The 16,752-nt window shown below is 43.5% G+C and overlaps 2 protein-coding genes across 2 annotated transcripts in view; one reads left to right on the forward strand and one right to left on the reverse strand.

The window, feature by feature from the left end:
* LOC147261124 (ras-related protein Rab-18) overlaps positions 1 to 3,628 on the forward strand; it is a 7,776-nt gene extending 4,148 nt beyond the window's left edge. The window contains exons 6-7 of the mRNA XM_086203011.1: positions 1,274 to 1,340; positions 2,014 to 3,628. Coding sequence (XP_086059137.1) covers positions 1,274 to 1,340; positions 2,014 to 2,189 — 243 coding nt within the window. The 3' untranslated portion in view covers positions 2,190 to 3,628. The remainder of the gene's footprint in view (positions 1 to 1,273; positions 1,341 to 2,013) is intronic.
* A 3,285-nt stretch (positions 3,629 to 6,913) lies between these two features.
* Positions 6,914 to 14,827, reverse strand: LOC147261125 (homeobox protein Mohawk-like). Its single transcript, XM_086204837.1, has 6 exons — positions 13,888 to 14,827; positions 13,504 to 13,663; positions 13,256 to 13,409; positions 12,716 to 13,054; positions 7,633 to 7,666; positions 6,914 to 7,501 (listed from the first exon to the last, which is right to left on the reverse strand). Exons 1-6 carry the CDS (start codon positions 14,115 to 14,117, stop codon positions 7,153 to 7,155), a joined length of 1,266 nt encoding a protein of 421 aa, XP_086060963.1. The 5' UTR covers positions 14,118 to 14,827; the 3' UTR covers positions 6,914 to 7,152.
* Positions 14,828 to 16,752: the final 1,925 nt, after the last annotated feature.

Raw genomic sequence — 16,752 nt, forward strand, 5'->3', positions numbered from 1 at the left:
TGATGATGGTGATGGTGATGATGATGGTGATGGTGGTGAGGCTCTGGTTGTATTGGTGAACACATTTTCTGAGGACAAACAACCTTGGATTTTTTATCCCGTTTGCTAGTTTTTTCAACTGATTTATTGGCAATATTTACCAACGTTGATATTTAAAAAACACAGGTTCATGTGATATTAATCTGAAAACCACCAAGAAACTTTGTGAATGTTCAAAATAGTTTTCCTACATGTCCACAACACTTGAAAGCCTCTAAATGATTTATATTAAAGATACAGATTAATGATATAGATTAATGAACTCGATCAATGGTATAGACTAATGATATAGATTAATATAGATTAATTATATAGACTAATGATGTAGATTAATATAGATTAATTCATGAGATAAATGATATAGAATAATTGATTATATATGGTAATGACATAGATTAATATAGATTAATTCATGAGATGGATTAATGATATAGAATAATTAATTAATGATATATGTTAATGATATAGATTAATATAGATTAATTATATAGACTAATGAGATAGATTAATATAGATTAATTATATAGACTAATGATATAGATTAATATAGATTAATTCATGAGATAGATTAATGATATAGAATAATTAATTAATTATATATGTTAATGATATAGATTAATATAGATTAATTCATGAGATAGATTAATGGTATAGAATAATTAATTAATCATATATGTTAATGATATAGATTAATATAGATTAATTCATGAGATAGATTAATGATATAGAATAATTAATTAATGATATATGTTGATGATATAGATTAATTATATAGACTCATGATATAAATTAATAATATAGATAATTCATGATAAAGTTTAATGATATATATTAATAAAATTTATTAATAATAGAGACTAATGAATTAATGATATAAACTAATTAAGTAACGATTATAGGTTAATGATATATATTGACAAAATTGATTCATGATATATATTAATTAATTAAATATATAGACTAATGAATTAATGGTATAGATTAATTGATTATACCGATTCCTCCTCAACCATCTTCACATTCATACCTCACCAACCAGAAGCATCGGTCAGAATCCACGTCCCAATTTATTAGAAGAACGTTCGCACAGCTGAGCTCAGATCAGACTGAAGTGCAGCTGCCATCACGCCATGAGTCATGACGCCAAATTCATAGGAGGGGCGGGAATGTCGGCGCATCTGTGGGTTGCGGTTGTTTATTGCACATGGCGCTAATCAGCTGTTATGTGTTTCAGGAGGATCACGAAGTGGAGAGAAATGAAGGTCTGAAATTTGCGAGGAAACACTCCATGCTCTTCATCGGTAGGTATTCAAGAGTGAATCAGACGCGGCCGTCGCAGCCATAAATGAAACCTCAGCTCACCACCACACGGCTCCTCAGTCAAACTGTACTGTGCCGTTGGAGCCCGCGGCGATAACTCTGAGGAAGTCGTGCATTCAGTTTGGACTTGTTGCCTTGTTTATACTGTGCTGGCGTTTTGGAGTCGCTTCTGTCAGCGCTGCACTGAGGGATGCATCCACCACAGAAGAAGTGCATTATGATTAGCATCTAGCGGGCGGTCATTTATTGAATCCATGTCTGCACATGGTCCTGATTCCCTGCTCCAATCTGGCCCTGCATGGGAAATTAGGTTAAGTTGTCGGTGGAGTTTCCATTTTAGCATGACTACGTTAAGAGGTTTTAAAGGAGCTGGGCAAGAAGAAGTTGAGCATTGAGTCTGGGAGGATGTTTTCATTCTGCTGGACGTCTCTGCCTCGGTAGATTAAATCGTTTCCTGCGTCTTTATGTCTTGTTTATCAACTCATGGATAGTTTTTAGGGTCTGTGTCATTATGTTGGCTGTATTCGTAAAAGACAGATGTTTCTTTGCATTTAAAAGCTGATGTTTAGTCCCCGTTATTTATATATTCTGTACTTTTTGCTTTTGCCTGTAACATCGTGGAAAGTGCTGATCTCATAAATCTTTTTCATGTAGAGGCCAGTGCTAAGACCAAAGATGGCGTCCAGTGTGCCTTCGAGGAGCTTGTAGAGAAGATCCTCCAGACTCCGGGGCTGTGGGAGAGTGAACACCCAGGCCAGAAGATCCGCCTGGGGGAGCAGGAGCAGGGCAGAGGTGGCAGGGCGTGTGGAGGATACTGCTCCATACCTTGAAACTGGACTTAACGAAACGGAATGACACCAGATTGACGCAGAAAGGAACCGTGAGAATTAACGTGAGCTGGAGAAGGTGGAAGAGTACTTTTTGAAAAAAGTTAAAGTTGGAGTAGTTCTGTTGGTCACATGGACTTTGCTGTTTGCACACTTCATTTTCAACGATCACATGTCAGTACTTCCTGTATAGACCTGGAGCGAGGAGCGTGTCAGGTAGCTCTTGTCTTCTTTAGTGTTTTAAATTATCTGAACCAATGCAAGAGAAGGATGTCTGGTTTGGATTTATCCGCCCGGCAACAGAGATTCAAGCATGGTTTCACAGCGTAACGCCGATAACATGAACCAATTTGTAGCTTAAGGAACATAGCTTGACAAGTTCAAATCAAAATGATAATCAATATGGAAGTTTCCTGACCCCGTTTCTCCTGTCCCCGTGTGTGTGTGTGTGTGTGTGTGTGTGTGTGTGTGTGTGTGTGTGCTGCACGTTACTCACAGCCGTTCAGTGAAACGGCTGCATCTCCTCATCCAGCTGCGTCGTGCCAGAACTCTCCCGCAGCTGTACGTCTGTCCCCTGACTGATGCGCAAGTTTTGGGTTCCAGTGTTGATATTGGGGGGGGGGGGTTCCAATAACTTATTAATAAGCAGATATTCTTTAGATCCATGCGGTATATACTATGAGAAAAGTGTTTCTCCATCTTTATTGTCCAGAACAACATGGGAGTGCTCTACTGGACAAACAATGCAAGGAAGTCACCTCTGAATTGAACCAAGCCTCTTTGCCTGCGCTAGGACCCTTTAGCCTGGAGGGGCTAAACAACCCAGCGGCCAGGTGTAGCTGCTGCAGGCTGCAGCTGGCGGATCATCGCCAGCAGCAAGCAGACGATCACCTGATTGGGCCCTAAAATGCGGCAGTCGGGCTGAGACAGGCTGATACTGGCCAGGTCAGTCGTCGGGCCCTGGCCTGTTCTGCAGCCACACCTTTCTTTGTCTTCTTCTGTATGAATCAGACCATAGTTGGTTTGGGTTTAAAGTCTGACCAGCTCCTGCAATAAAAGATGCCCCTTCACTCATCTGAGTTCTCCAGAATCCCAACTGATTGAGTACTTGAAGATAATCGATGCTGCAAGCTTCCCTCGGTCCTGTAGCTGTGTTTGTGTGGAGCTGTGGTCCGTATCATTTCCCTCTGACTTCCTCGAGGCATTAGTCACACATATAGAACATTCCTAAGTGCTTCCTGTCTGCAGTGTCATACGGATTTACTGTGTTGTCATTCATTTTATTCGTTTCCTTTGATCTCCTCTGCTGTTTTAATCAGATTCTGCCGCACACTAACGTGATATTTGCCTTAACATTGAATGACGTTTGCTATTATAATTATGGTCCAGTAAAGTATGTATTGTTTCAAACTGAAATAAACGACAACCTCAAGGTGCAGTCACTCAAGACTTAACTATTGTTTAATTGCTGTTGGAACACCGCCATTTAGTTTCCATGTAATTTAAAAGCCCACCTAATGAAAAGCAGGCTTGCAGTGGAAGCGGGAGTGAGGTGCTGTTTCCATGCTTGATGACTGGCCTGTAGTACATGCAGCACTGAAAACATTCTTTGCACAAAATGTCAAAAAACAGACTGAAACCAGGACACGGGTGGAAAAATCCTGTTAATAATGTTTAGTGAAATAGTTGCAGAGGGTGGTGTGTGATTACAAGCTTATGTTTGGTGTCAGGATGTCCCCAGATGGAACAGGATGCTCCCCTCAAGCCCAGACATTCCCCTGAGGATTAGCATTCCCGCAGCCGCGGTGCCAGCGTGTGGCTCCCAGTGTTGTCATCGTGTGTGTGTGTGTGTGTGTGTGTGTGTGAGCTCACAGTTAAACCTGGTCCTGGGGACACCTACTGCAGTGGGAACTACCTCAGAGTTGGGTTTAAGTACTTTGGCAGGTGTGAACTCTGGACAGATTTTTGCTGTCGCGTCTCTGAACTCGGCAGGTGTGAACGGCAGAGAGCTGCCGAGCAGAGTGGAGCCTTCATGTTGGAGCTTGAAATAAAATGAAATGCAAAAACACAGCGCATCGGTGCAGTGCGCTGGGGGGACGGGGCCCCGCTGTGGTTTTGTCTTCTGACTCCGTCCTCACCCTGCGCCTTGCAGACCAGCATGCGATGGTTGAGACTGGGTCAACTACCGCCAGTCAAATGGGAGAAGAAATCCTACACTCAGGCCAATTTCCCAGCATAAAAACGCTGTTCCAAGAGTGGATCGACCTGCTGCAGACAGAGGAGAGGTCGTGTTACGAGCTTTAATTATTGTCTTAACCTGGCATCTGCACATGCGGAATCACTGCAGGATTACATCAACAAACAAGTATTGTGCACACGTTGCTAACCCCAGATGTCAGGAGAAGGTCTATCTGAGTTGGGATACTGTCCATGGACTTGTCAGACTCTTCGTAGAATAATTATCCTTGTCTGCCAGTTGCAAAAACAAGCGTTTTTAGAGGACGCACTTTGACACGTAAATGCCTGTCTGCTTTCTACCAGCAGGGTTTTCTGGCAGAAGGCCTCTTTCTGACAGAAAAACACAAGGAAATAGAATAACAAAGACTGAAAAGTGACCAAGTCCAAGTCTAGACCACAGTAACTGAGTGACGGTGAGTTGTCGCAGCGTTCACCAGGATCCTTTTTTACATATTGACTTTTTCTTTGCTTCTGTCTAGAATATATTTTTCAGTTTTCTGTCGTGTTTGTTTAGGAAGGCAACAAAAGTCCTCGGTTAGTTTTAGGAGAACGTCATGCTTCGGGTTAAAATAGAACCTTTGACAGTGTTAGCCACATATTACAAATACTTTCTGGCAGGCTTTCTGTTAAGACTTTGTGGCAGAAAGCCTTGGAGGCAAACCTCCCTTGTGCTCAAAGACCTGCCGGGATACTCAGCAGCTCCTTCGTGCTTGCTGGTTCCAGCGTTCTCAATACTGGATCAATTTCAATCAGTTTAAAAATTAATCAAACCTCGAAATACAGCAAACCAGGGCACAGCCAGTCCTGAAGCTGAGCAGGTGTGCTGTCGAGACAAGTCAAGTAGGCGTTCACCGGCTAGCAAGTTACACGTCTGAGATCAAAGCATTTGTCATGGATGACAAGTGATTATCTACCATAATGATTTAGAATTGAGATTTAGTTCCTCCCTGCAGAGAATAGCGATGTACGTACTTAATCACATTATTTCCTCAAGGTACCTGCAGTGGGCGTAGAGGAGTGAAAGTGACGTCACCTTTTACGTTTCTCTATTTGCTCATCAGACATCCTGTAACACTTCGTCCACGTGCAAGGTTCCATGTTTGCTCTCCTATCAGTTTTACTGAACACGCCACCAAGTCCTGACTGCAACTACATGCTACATGCTCATTTACTTGTTGCTAACTTTGTCCAACTGCTATGTGGTGGTAGCTCACAGTTACCAACAGGTGATGGGTACTACAGTGGACAGTTGCTAACATTGATATTTTTGGGCTAGGCATGTAGCACACAGTTGCTAACTTTAATATTTGTACTTGGTAGGTAGTGTACAGTTGCTAACATTAATATTTGCTAGGCATCAGGAAGCAAACAGTTGCTAACATTGATATTTGGTGTTAGGCAGGTAGCACACAGTTGCTAACTTTAATATTTGTACTTGGTAGGTAGTGTACAGTTGCTAACATTAATATTTGCAAGGCATCAGGAGGCAAACAGTTGCTAACATTGGTATTTGGTGTTAGGCATGTAGCACACAGTTGCTAACATTGATATTTGGTGCTGGGCAGGTAGCACACAGTTGCTAACTTTAATATTTGTACGCAACAGGTATTTCACAGTTGCTATCTTTGATATTTGGTACACAGCAGGTATTTCACAGTTGCTAATTTTGATATTTTGTGCTAGGCAGGTAGCAAACAGTTGCTGAATTTATTATTTGTTGCCAGGCAGGTAGTGCACAGTTGCCAACTTTGATATTTGCTAGGCAAACAGTTGCTAACTTTAATATTTGCTATGAGGGCAGTAGCGTACTGTTGCTAACTTTATATTTGGTAAGAGGCAGGTAAATCACAGTTGCTAACTTTGACATGTGTGCCGGGTAGGTAACGTAAAATAGTTTTTTGGAGCTTCTGTTTTGAGAACATTTGTGTTTAACGAGATAAATCTGTACTGACAGGGATGGAGACCAAACCAAACATCTTTGTTGGGGGCTGGGAACCAAAACAATGAGCTCAAAGCTTCTGTTGTTCCTGTAAAGCTGAGAGGAACTACAGGGTTGGGTTCATTGTCTGCGGGTTCATCAGTGCAAGTGGCCCCTGTGCATTTAAACATAGTTATTTGAGCCAATATTATTAAAAATATTTATTAGTCTGTAGCACCTTCATGTCTTATCCAAAAACAGCTACTGAGCCTCCAACGTCGTCCATCATATTTGCTGATTTACCGACGTTTATGTCAACAAACAAGAAATAAAGGCTTCTGTGTAACTCACACTGGATTTACCTTCATCTGGACTGACCTCAGCGCTACTCTGCTTCCCTGCAGATGTATAAAGCACATTTCCAAAGGATATGATGAATCTACATGACCTACAATTACACACATGAAAACTACCACTAAATACAGTCTAGTAGGCAAAGCAGTGATTTACTGTAGAGCAACAGACTGGTCAACAGGTTTCACATTGGCTTTATTCTATAGCTGCTGTCAAATTGAAACATTGGATGATAATCCAGTCTCTTGGAAGTTAATTTAATTTACTGCAACAGAGAGCCAAAGGAAGACGTCAGGAACATAGTGGTAACAGTAGAAAACAATGTATGAGGGTAGTTTACTGTATCATTATTACAAAAGGACGGTCTCAGAGGCTGTACAGATATTAGAAGGTTATTAGGCATCTGCTATTCCTATACGGAACCATGGGCTTCGGCCAGATGCTCACATTAAATGCCTACACGCTGTTTGCCAGGGCGACTTTGATAGTCTGGACCTCAGAGATATGAGAGGACTTCTGAATGATGCGGCTGGTGAGAGTGGGCCCAGCGGTGCAGCTCTGTCTCAGAGCGGAGGCGGGCCCTTTGATGCACATCCTGTCCATGATATGGGTCCTCGTAACAGAGAACGGCTCCCGGGTGCAGCTCAGCCCTGCGGCGGCGGCGCTGGGCGCCTTTACACTGCTCTGGTCTGCTGTGCAGCTCTGCCCCTGGGCCAAGTTGGTCAGAGCCACGGCGGCGTTGATCTCCCGCCAGCCTTGGTTCTCACGTCTCTGCTGGCCTCGGTCCTGCTGCTGGTCACTGCGACTATTTTAAAGAAAAACAAGTGTGTCTGCAAATCACCGTGGCACCAAGGACGTGAAGCCAGAGCAAGATGGGAGGATCTGGAGGTGAAATACAACTGATGTGACGAGAGGTCAAACATCCAGGGGGCTTACCTGCCGCATTTAGCTGATGTGTAGTCCACAGTGTCTGCAAGGGAGGAGAAACACGTACTGAAACATGATACTGTTGTACTACTGTACATGTGAGGAGTGAAACTGCAAACACACAGTACTGGCAGGGCAGTCGGCGTCTGCTTTAAGCTGAGAGGAGCTCACCGCTTGTAACATGCATGCATGAGAATTGTTTTCTTACTGCTCTCTACCACATCGGTACTGCAGACACTCTGGACAAAAGTGTTGAAAGATTTAGATGCGACCTACTAAATCTAATTAACAGTCGTAATAATGAAGCTACGCTAGTGTAGCGATATGCAGCTGACTGGTGGAATTTTCTGACAATTTTATGTTCTCAGAAAACATCCTTTGCTTTGACGCGACAGCATCAGGCAGGAGTGTTTTCTTATGAATGAGTGCACCAGTCTGCCTATTTCTGTGGACGGAGGCCGGACCTGCCTTGCTCTCACAATGCCCTGAAATAAAATGATCTCTGGCTATTTCAGAAGCGGGGGCATGAGAAATGGGAGCTCGTAGTAATTTTATACTGCTTTATATTGTGGTCAGGGCACAAGCATGTGATATATGTAGAAGATATTTTCCATTTCAGCTCTGGAATATTGCCTTATTTTATTGGAGCAGATAGAAGCTGGTCAAACCCAATTTTTCTTCAGAGAGCAATAGACGGGGAAATTAAAGGCCCTCTGTGAAAGTCTTTGAATGCAAACAGCCCGAAACATCCCCATCTCCGATTACTACAGCCAGGCTGCAGCCAAGAGCAACTACTTGTTGATAGTAAATCATTTTGCTGTTTTATGCTTTTTTCGCTACTGAACGTGCCTAAGCACTTCTCTATTTAGCCCTGACACGACATGCCAGGAAAGCGCTATTTTTTTACCAAGAGAAAACATTGTGTGGAGTGCATCAGCAGCAGCAAAGGTCAGCCAGAACGCTTGGAGGCCAGTTTCTGGTCTGAGTGGAGATGTGGACACACAAATGAAACAAATCAGATCGAGTTTGTTTGAATGGACGGACGTCGTGACCTTCAGAGCACAACCAAAGAAGCTGACTCTCTTCTTTATGCTAAGCTAAGCTAGCCATGAGCTGGCTTGCATACTGAGCTGAGTGAGTCCTACTGTTCTAAGACCAACACCATCACCTGCATCATTTCTGCAAACTCCACAATGTCTGTTTCCATTTAAGAGACAGATGGTGGCCCGGTGGAACAGTGGTCCTCACTGTGGCCCCCCAGCAAGAGGGTTCTGGGTTCAAGTCCCGGCTGGAGCACGGGGTCTTTCTGGGTGAGTCTCCATGTTCTCCCTGTTCCTGCGTGGGTTCTCTCTGGTACTCCAGCTTCCTCCCACAGTCCAAAGACATCAAGAGGGGACCAGGTTAATCCAGACTCTAAATTGACCGTAGGCGTGGCTGGGAGAGCCAATGGTTGTCTGTCTCTATGTGTTGGTCCTGCAATGGACTGGTGACCTGTCCAGGGTGAAGGCTGCTGGGATAGGCTCCACCCCCACCACCCTCAACAGGAGAAGAGGGGGAACATGGAGGGATGGAGACAGACGCCCTCGAGAGGCCATTTGGCAGGAAGAAACCTCCTGAACCTCATTTAAACCTGAGTCTAGCTACTCCAGTTCAGGCTGTTTAAAACAACACCTACAACAAAAGCTATCATGAGAGCCTCCCTCTGTTAACCACGTGTTTATTGTTGTAACCATGGTGACAAAAATCTCCCAACATTGCAGAAGTAGTAATTTAACCCAGGAAGTACTACTTTAATCCCAATCATGATCTTTTAGACCTCATCGAGAGCTTCAGTGCTCAAACTTGATGGACTTTACTAAGCTGCACTGCTACACTCGACTACTGCCCTGTACTATACCACCCTATTATATAATGCAATACAAGCCTGTGCTGTGCAGTACTGTAGGATACTATAGTATACTGTACTATACTACACTATCCTTTGTTCTTTTGAACTATGCTATGCTACATATACCATATATTCCAATGCCTTTACCATATAATCTATGCTAACTATGATGTGCTGCTATACTATTTTATGCTAGCATAAAATGATCTATTTTTGCTATGCTATGCTTTCCGAAATCATTTTTTACTAAACAACAACCAGATTACAACATCAAACTATTTGATAACAATCATTTGCGATCATTTTAGGAGGTACAGACAAACGACGTCGGCCTGCTGACTCCTCCTGATGTGGACGTGGGACCAGAAGTCTCGTTCTAGAGAACACGGGCCGCGTTTATTTTAGCTCAAACTGGACTCGCTGGACAGTTTTAGGTTGAACTCCCCTCATTCCTCCGAGCTCCAGTAACTCTGAGTCCGTCTCGCAGGTGTGTCATTGGGGTCCACAGTGGAAAACAGCCATGTACTGAGAAAATAATGTAAACACTTTATTTCCTCAGTGCGGATATGTGTTTGCGAACAAGAAACTCCCCGCTCAGCATGCATGTTTTCATTTGCAACAAAATGGGTGGAAAACATAGCAAGTCGTTTGTCCAGATCGGTTTTTCAGAGCTCTGTGTCCAATAAAACACCATTCTAGTCACATTTATGGCACTCCTGCCTTGTCGAGGGAAATACTGAATTGATGCACGCTCCACATCTTATGGTGTAAACATACTTCACTTTTGGATTCTCAGTCTTGTACAGAAACATCACATGACGTTCACTGCCAGTAGGATTCTGACTGATAAGTTCTAAGTGTCCGTGTGAGCGGCGGCTTCACTTCTAAGTGCATCACTTGATGTGCAGCGACTCTTTTAGCCGTCTCTCAGGCAGAGTATAAATGTGTTAATGGTGTAAGGTCCTGTCTTGAATCTGGCAGCCTGACTTTCCACTTCACCTCCACAGAGGAGCCGTACTGGGTTGCAAACACCCTTAATATGACCAGCCGGGATACATTAAAAGTTTTCACAAACATTTGAACAGTGCTGCCCCATCGTGTGTAATGAGTTCAAGAAAGCACAAATTCCTCCAAAAGAAATATGATTTGAAGTACGAGTAATGAATGACATGTTGAAGGGAATCGTTCAACATTACGGAAAATATGCTAATCCACTTTTTTTAGCTGCCAAACTTTGCTAAGAAGATTGATACCCCTCTTGTGTCTGTACAGTAATTATGAAGCTACCATTAGCAGCCACTTAGCCTATCCTAGCTTAATTTGGCATAAAACCACGAAACATGGAAACGGCTAACCCGGCTGGACTGGAGTCTCCCCGTCAGACCAGCATTTGTTGCTTTTGTTGGGATTCATTTGCGAGCTTTCACATGACGGGTGACCAGGCAAGCTGTTGCTACTGTTTTATAACTTCATAGACGTGCTAAGTAGCTTTATAGACACTTTATAGATATACTAAGTAGCTGTAGCTTCACATGTAGCATGCAGACATCGGTAACGTAGGAGGTCATGACAATCATCCAATGACAAAGGTTTACTTTACATAAACATTGATAGTTATAGATAGATATAGATGCGGTTATACAGTCTAAACTAGTTTCATTGTGTATGCATGACAGAATTCCGTATATGGAACATGAAATCACGGGTTCTCCGTTCTTGTAAAGATGCTAGCTTGTTGAGGTTTTGAATTATCATCCATTAATTCAGGCTTGTCCAATAAACAGATTCATTCTTTTCACTGATTAGAACAACCTACATCCAAACACACTGTTCTGAGCTAAGCTAAGCTAACCAGCCGCGAGTCACACATTTACCATACAGACGTCGGTAAAGTATGAGGTCATCAGAATAGTTTATGCATTGCACAAAATATTCTTTGACTGGAACACGAAATCTCTGGTTCTCTACACCGTTTAAATATGCTAGCTTGCTTCGATTATGACTTATGGTCGAGTTATTCCACCTGGCTAATCTGAGGCTAAACCTCCGGGGTTCATTCGTGTCACTAATTGTTACAACATTGTACATTCACTAAAAAACGCTCTTTACACTGTGATGAGGCTTTATTTTATTCCAGGAAACTAGACTCAAAAATGATTTGGTTAATGCTACAGTGAATCTTATGAGACGTGTTAAAGAGTCGAGGCGGTTTCAAAAGTGTTGTCACCACTCTGGTAAATTTATATCGATTGTGAGTAGGAAAGTAACACTTGAGGAACAGACCGCCAAAGCACACATGACTCAAGGAAGCAAACACTGATTGTGGAAGCCAAATGGATATTAGCGATCTCGCTCTGCGTTGTTTCACAGTTGAGTACAGCAGAGACGTCTTCACTGCTTTAGTGACAAACTGCTCCACTTCTACATTTTGGCTGAGGTTTTCCACTTCTCACCCTGGGAAGAATAAAGTCTTAGACATTCTGTAATTGTCCTTGAGACTGGACTGGACATTTCCACCATGGCAAGAAGCTGAAGCGGAACAAATGGCACATTCTAGTGTATGGAAATGATATTTGCGGTGTGCGGCGGCAGCCAGCACCAGCTCCATCCAATTTTAAAATGAGGGATTTCAGCGTCTGCATGAGTCCTTATTAGTAATGTTTGTGAAAGCTTTGGCTCCTGGGCCTTCGCTGATTTGAGGCTTGTCAGTGTGCACCGTGCTCCCTACAGGACTGAAAGGGCACCCAGGTGTCAACCTCCCTCGCAGTTATGCTGAAACTTTCTAATTGAATCTCACAGAGCTTCTGACTTTCAGTGGAACACCAGAGATTTGTCAATGTCAGGGAGCTCTGAGGAGCCGTGCACGCGTCGCTGTTCGGTCTTTTCTTATTTTACTGCAGATTGTTAAAATGAACTGAGGGGAAGCAGGCTCGTGAAGCTGTCGTTTTAATTCACCGTCAACATAAATCTGCAATTAACAAGGAAAACGCTTTAATGATTTCTGTTGACAGGAGGGGCTATAATTTATTTCCTCCCAGTCTAACCTTTATGTTGTTTTGGGCTCCATGAAAACACAACGTTATGAGCTAATATCTTTTTAGGGCCTCTGGTTTATCACCCTCAATATGGTTTAATCAAAGTTCAGAGAGAAGTACTGATCGTGTGACGACGTCGCGCCCACAGACAAACACTGACGTCTCTCACCCATGTGGTAGACAAAGTTGGTTTCCGTGTCATAGGAGGACGCCGGGGACACAACATCTCGCTCGCAGTCATTGGAGCTGAACGACTCGGAGTGGCTCCGTCGCTTGCGGACTCCACTGACGCCATCTGCCTCGGCCGCCATCATGTGCCGCAGGGTGTCGTTCAGATAGCGATTCAGTAAACTGCTCTTGTACTTGGACGGGGGCGAGGCGCTGTCATCGCTGTTGGCAGAGTCGGCCATGGCGAGAACGCCGCCCTGTTTCTCGAGCCCACACTGGAGGGAAGACGACCTGCCAAAGTCTGACTGGCACATCGGTGTTTGTAAGGGGCATTCTTCATCTGCAGTCCAGGGAAAGAAAGCAAATGCGTTGATCAAGGAAATAAAAAATGTCTTCTTACTCTTTCAGTTCCTATGAATGTTTGGAATACTACAACTCTCACTGATGTCTTCTGTGGGCAAAGTTAGAGCTCCAAATCCAGACTTGTGCTCCGTCTTAACGGGGCATTAATACTCTATAAAGGGATTAAGCAGCCCCTCACCATCTGAGTCGGTGTCATCGCTGCACACACTCAGCCTCTCAGCGTTCCCCTGGATGTATTTATTGTAGAGTTTGATCCTCAGGGCCCAGCTCAAGTCTGGCTGTCTAACTGTGTTCTTCAGCCTCCGGCGGGCATTGGCGAACCAGTTTGAAACCTGCACAGATGCCACTCGTTACATTGGCTTCACTTCAAACCTGAACACAGGAGGAACTGGTTTGTCATTCCCCCTGCTAGCTCTCGTTCCTCACCTGCACCAGTGTCATATGTGAGCCCAGAGCCAGCAGGACCTTCTCGGTCTTGGTGGGGTAGGGGTTGTCTCGATGTTTGTACAGCCAATGTTTCAGCGGTCGGGCCATGTCCTGAAGCACCTGTCGCTTGTGACGAACTTTGACCCCACCCAAACGAGACCTGGAGGAGTCAAGAGTCACCTAATAGATTCACAAGAACCACTAAATTGCCCTTCGGTAGAGAGGTTGAATCGGGGTCCGGTCAGGGCTTTTGATAGTCACACAATATCACGTTATTTGGATGAAATCTAAAGCCACCTGACGTAGTAAAGAGTATAACACAGCAGCTGGTCATGGCATTACAACAATGATCAGACATTTCCACCAAAGACAAAAGAGGCGTACCCGTATCTCCTGTATTTGCCAGGGGAGCTGTTGTCAGGGGTCTCCCGGCATTGCAGCAGCTCTCTGTTCTGGCCGCCTGTTAAACTGCTCTGAGCTACGTCCACACAGTTCAATCTGCTCCGCTCCTCATCTTTCCGATTGTCCTCCAAACGAAGCAGAGCGTCAGACGTCATCACAGCCACTTTGTTCATTCTTAAACACGCTGATTTTTCCACAATCAACAGGTGCATCAGTAGTTTTCCAGATGTAAATGGATGCAGTAGGTTCCCATCCTGGATCCTTGAAAAGAGCTGCAAAAGTTTGTCTTGGTCTTTCCTGTGAGCCCAGATGAGAAGATGGAGCCCACAGATGATGACAGTCTCGCAGTGAATAATGCTCGAAAAAGTCCGAGGATGTTGTCTGCTTTCCCTGAAGCTGCGTGTGGAGAGTTCAAATAACCTGCTGCGCTGCTGCCGATTGGCCCTCCCACCGTCCAATCCCTTCACTCAGCAGCTCTGCGAGGAGAAGCTTGCTGAGCGGCAGCAGCAGCAGCAGCAGCAGCAGCACCGCACAATGTGCACAAATATTGCACACATAAGAATATCAGCAAATGTGGTCATGCGATTTACTAGTGAGATTTGGTCTGGTGTGCTGCAGCCTGCCTTAAGCACTTCAGCATGCTCTCATATTTTCTTCATGAGGCGTATGAATCTTGCGGTTTTATCAAAAAATCGTGTCAGCAAATAATAATGCATGTTTTACCAGGGGATTCTGGAAATTTAGGGGTGTAATTACAAGGTTCCTAATAACCAGCAAAACCACCAAGCCGTGCTTTGTGTCAGGCAGTGACTCTTGGAATTCACTACAAATTGGTGCGTAATGAAGTCAACAACAGCCCCCAACCAGCGCTGCATGTATGATCTTCTGAGCGGGAGGCCATTGGAGTGTCAGAGCTGTGCATCTTCTGCCGTCTGAGCGGTGATAATCCAATAAGAATGCACGTTTGGCAGCAGTGTGGTGCATTTAGGAGCGCTGAGTGAAAGAAGCCTGACAGAAGCTTAAAACTGTCGTTGGTGTAACTGGACGTGGGCGCCGGGCCCAGCACTCGCAGACCCACTGGTTCAGCTGTCGACTCTGTATGTTTTTCCTCTCAATAGCAAAACATTCTTATGTAAGACTGTTCGGACATAATGACTTTGCCATGCAGAATCACAACTTGATAATCTTTAAGCAAACATTTGTAAGAAAATCATTTTTGGGTTCTCTCTGCCCACAACTTTTTGAGTCGCAGCAGCACTTGTTCAAGCTTTAGAGATATCAAAGGCCTGCACAAGTCTGGTCCGTGTTCATAATTCAGGAGTATCGTCGGGGAGGCTCCGTCTCTATGCTTTCAAAGCTGAAAAACACATGGAGCAGAAGCATCCCCGTTAGGTGCAGTAAATTCCTCAGCTCACATTCCTCAGCTGTGGTCGGAGAATGCTACATGCTATCACACACCATTTACTCCTGTCCCTGCGTGATATGTTCACCGCCTGGGCTGTTGATATTAGTGGGGAACACACCTACACCTAACAGCCAGGAGACCTGTAAAGAACACGGTGAAAGGACATATATCTGTGCTTGTTTAGATAGTCTGGCGCTCGTGTGTGTCTGTGAGGGTGTATGTCTGTGACCCAACATCCAGCCGTGTGTCAAAGAAATTGGCTTTTATGTGTCTTCAGATGGACAACAGGATCTCTCAAAGGTGGCTCCTGCTAATGTTGAAATAATTCCCCAGGTTGTTGTTGTTTTAAAGCTGTCACCTAACTATTTCTCCTCAGATCGATGGTGCGTTTAAGCGTCTCTGGGCTCACTGTGGACCTGCACCTTTTGGGTGGACTCTTTGTTTTCATCAGTCATGTTTCTGGGCTGCAGCACACACCGCATTTCAGCTAAAAACACACTGCAGGAGCTAGCCAACACATACAAGCAGGTCATAGCGGAACAGCAGCTACTTGCTTCAGGAGTGAGGCGGCTCCATCCCATAGCTGAATGTTAGCGTCCAGCTCTGCTGGGTCTGGTCGTGCTAACACCTCACTCAGCACCGGAGGGTCTCAGGTTGGTTCGGTGAGGATGGAAAAGCCAGGAAATCAATAAAGGCAGTAAAAGACAACATCGCCTTTGCATTTTCTGATGCAATGAAAAAAGGCACAATGAGCAGTTGCTGTTGTTGTTGTCCTTCGCTGTTAGATGCAGAGTTATTTTTGTGTTTTGAAAAAATAAAACTTACAACAAGATACGGGACATGCACAGTGTTTACTGTTACTGCAAGTTTAAACCGTGGCCACGTATTGAGAAAATGATAAATAACCACGTTTGAAAACTTGTATAAAATTCTTGTTTTCAATGTTGCTATCATATATACGTATATACATACATATATGTATGTTTGTATGTATATGTATATATGTATATACGTATATATACATATATATGTATATACGTATATATGTATATACGTATATATACATATACGTGTATATATACGTATACATATATGTATATACATATACGTATATATACGTATACGTATATATACACGTATATGTATATACATATATATGTATATACGTATATATGTATGTTTGTATGTATATACATACAAACATACATATATACGTATATATATATACACGTATATGTATATACATATACGTGTGTGTGTGTATATATATATACGTATATGTATATACGTATATACATATACGTGTGTGTGTGTATATATATATATATATATATATATATATATATATATATATATACACACACACACACGTATATGTATATATCTATGTCCCCTCAGGGTTTCAGCCCTAATACTGGAACATAATGTTGCATGAACCCTGG

Source organism: Aulostomus chinensis, chromosome 5, assembly GCF_037954235.1.
Source record: "Aulostomus chinensis isolate RoL2024-O1b breed Wild chromosome 5, RoL_Achi_v1.0, whole genome shotgun sequence".
Lineage (NCBI taxonomy): Eukaryota > Metazoa > Chordata > Actinopteri > Syngnathiformes > Aulostomidae > Aulostomus > Aulostomus chinensis.

Excerpts from the sequence above, each read along its gene's own strand:
- LOC147261125 (XM_086204837.1), bottom strand. The coding sequence starts at position 14,117 with ATGCACCTGTTGATTGTGGAAAAATCAGCGTGTTTAAGAATGAACAAA. Across the intron at positions 13,055-13,255 it reads CGATGACACCGACTCAGATG|ATGAAGAATGCCCCTTACAA; the intron begins GTGAGGGGCTGC and ends CCTGGACTGCAG. Across the intron at positions 7,502-7,632 it reads ACATCAGCTAAATGCGGCAG|TCGCAGTGACCAGCAGCAGG; the intron begins GTAAGCCCCCTG and ends TCTTTAAAATAG.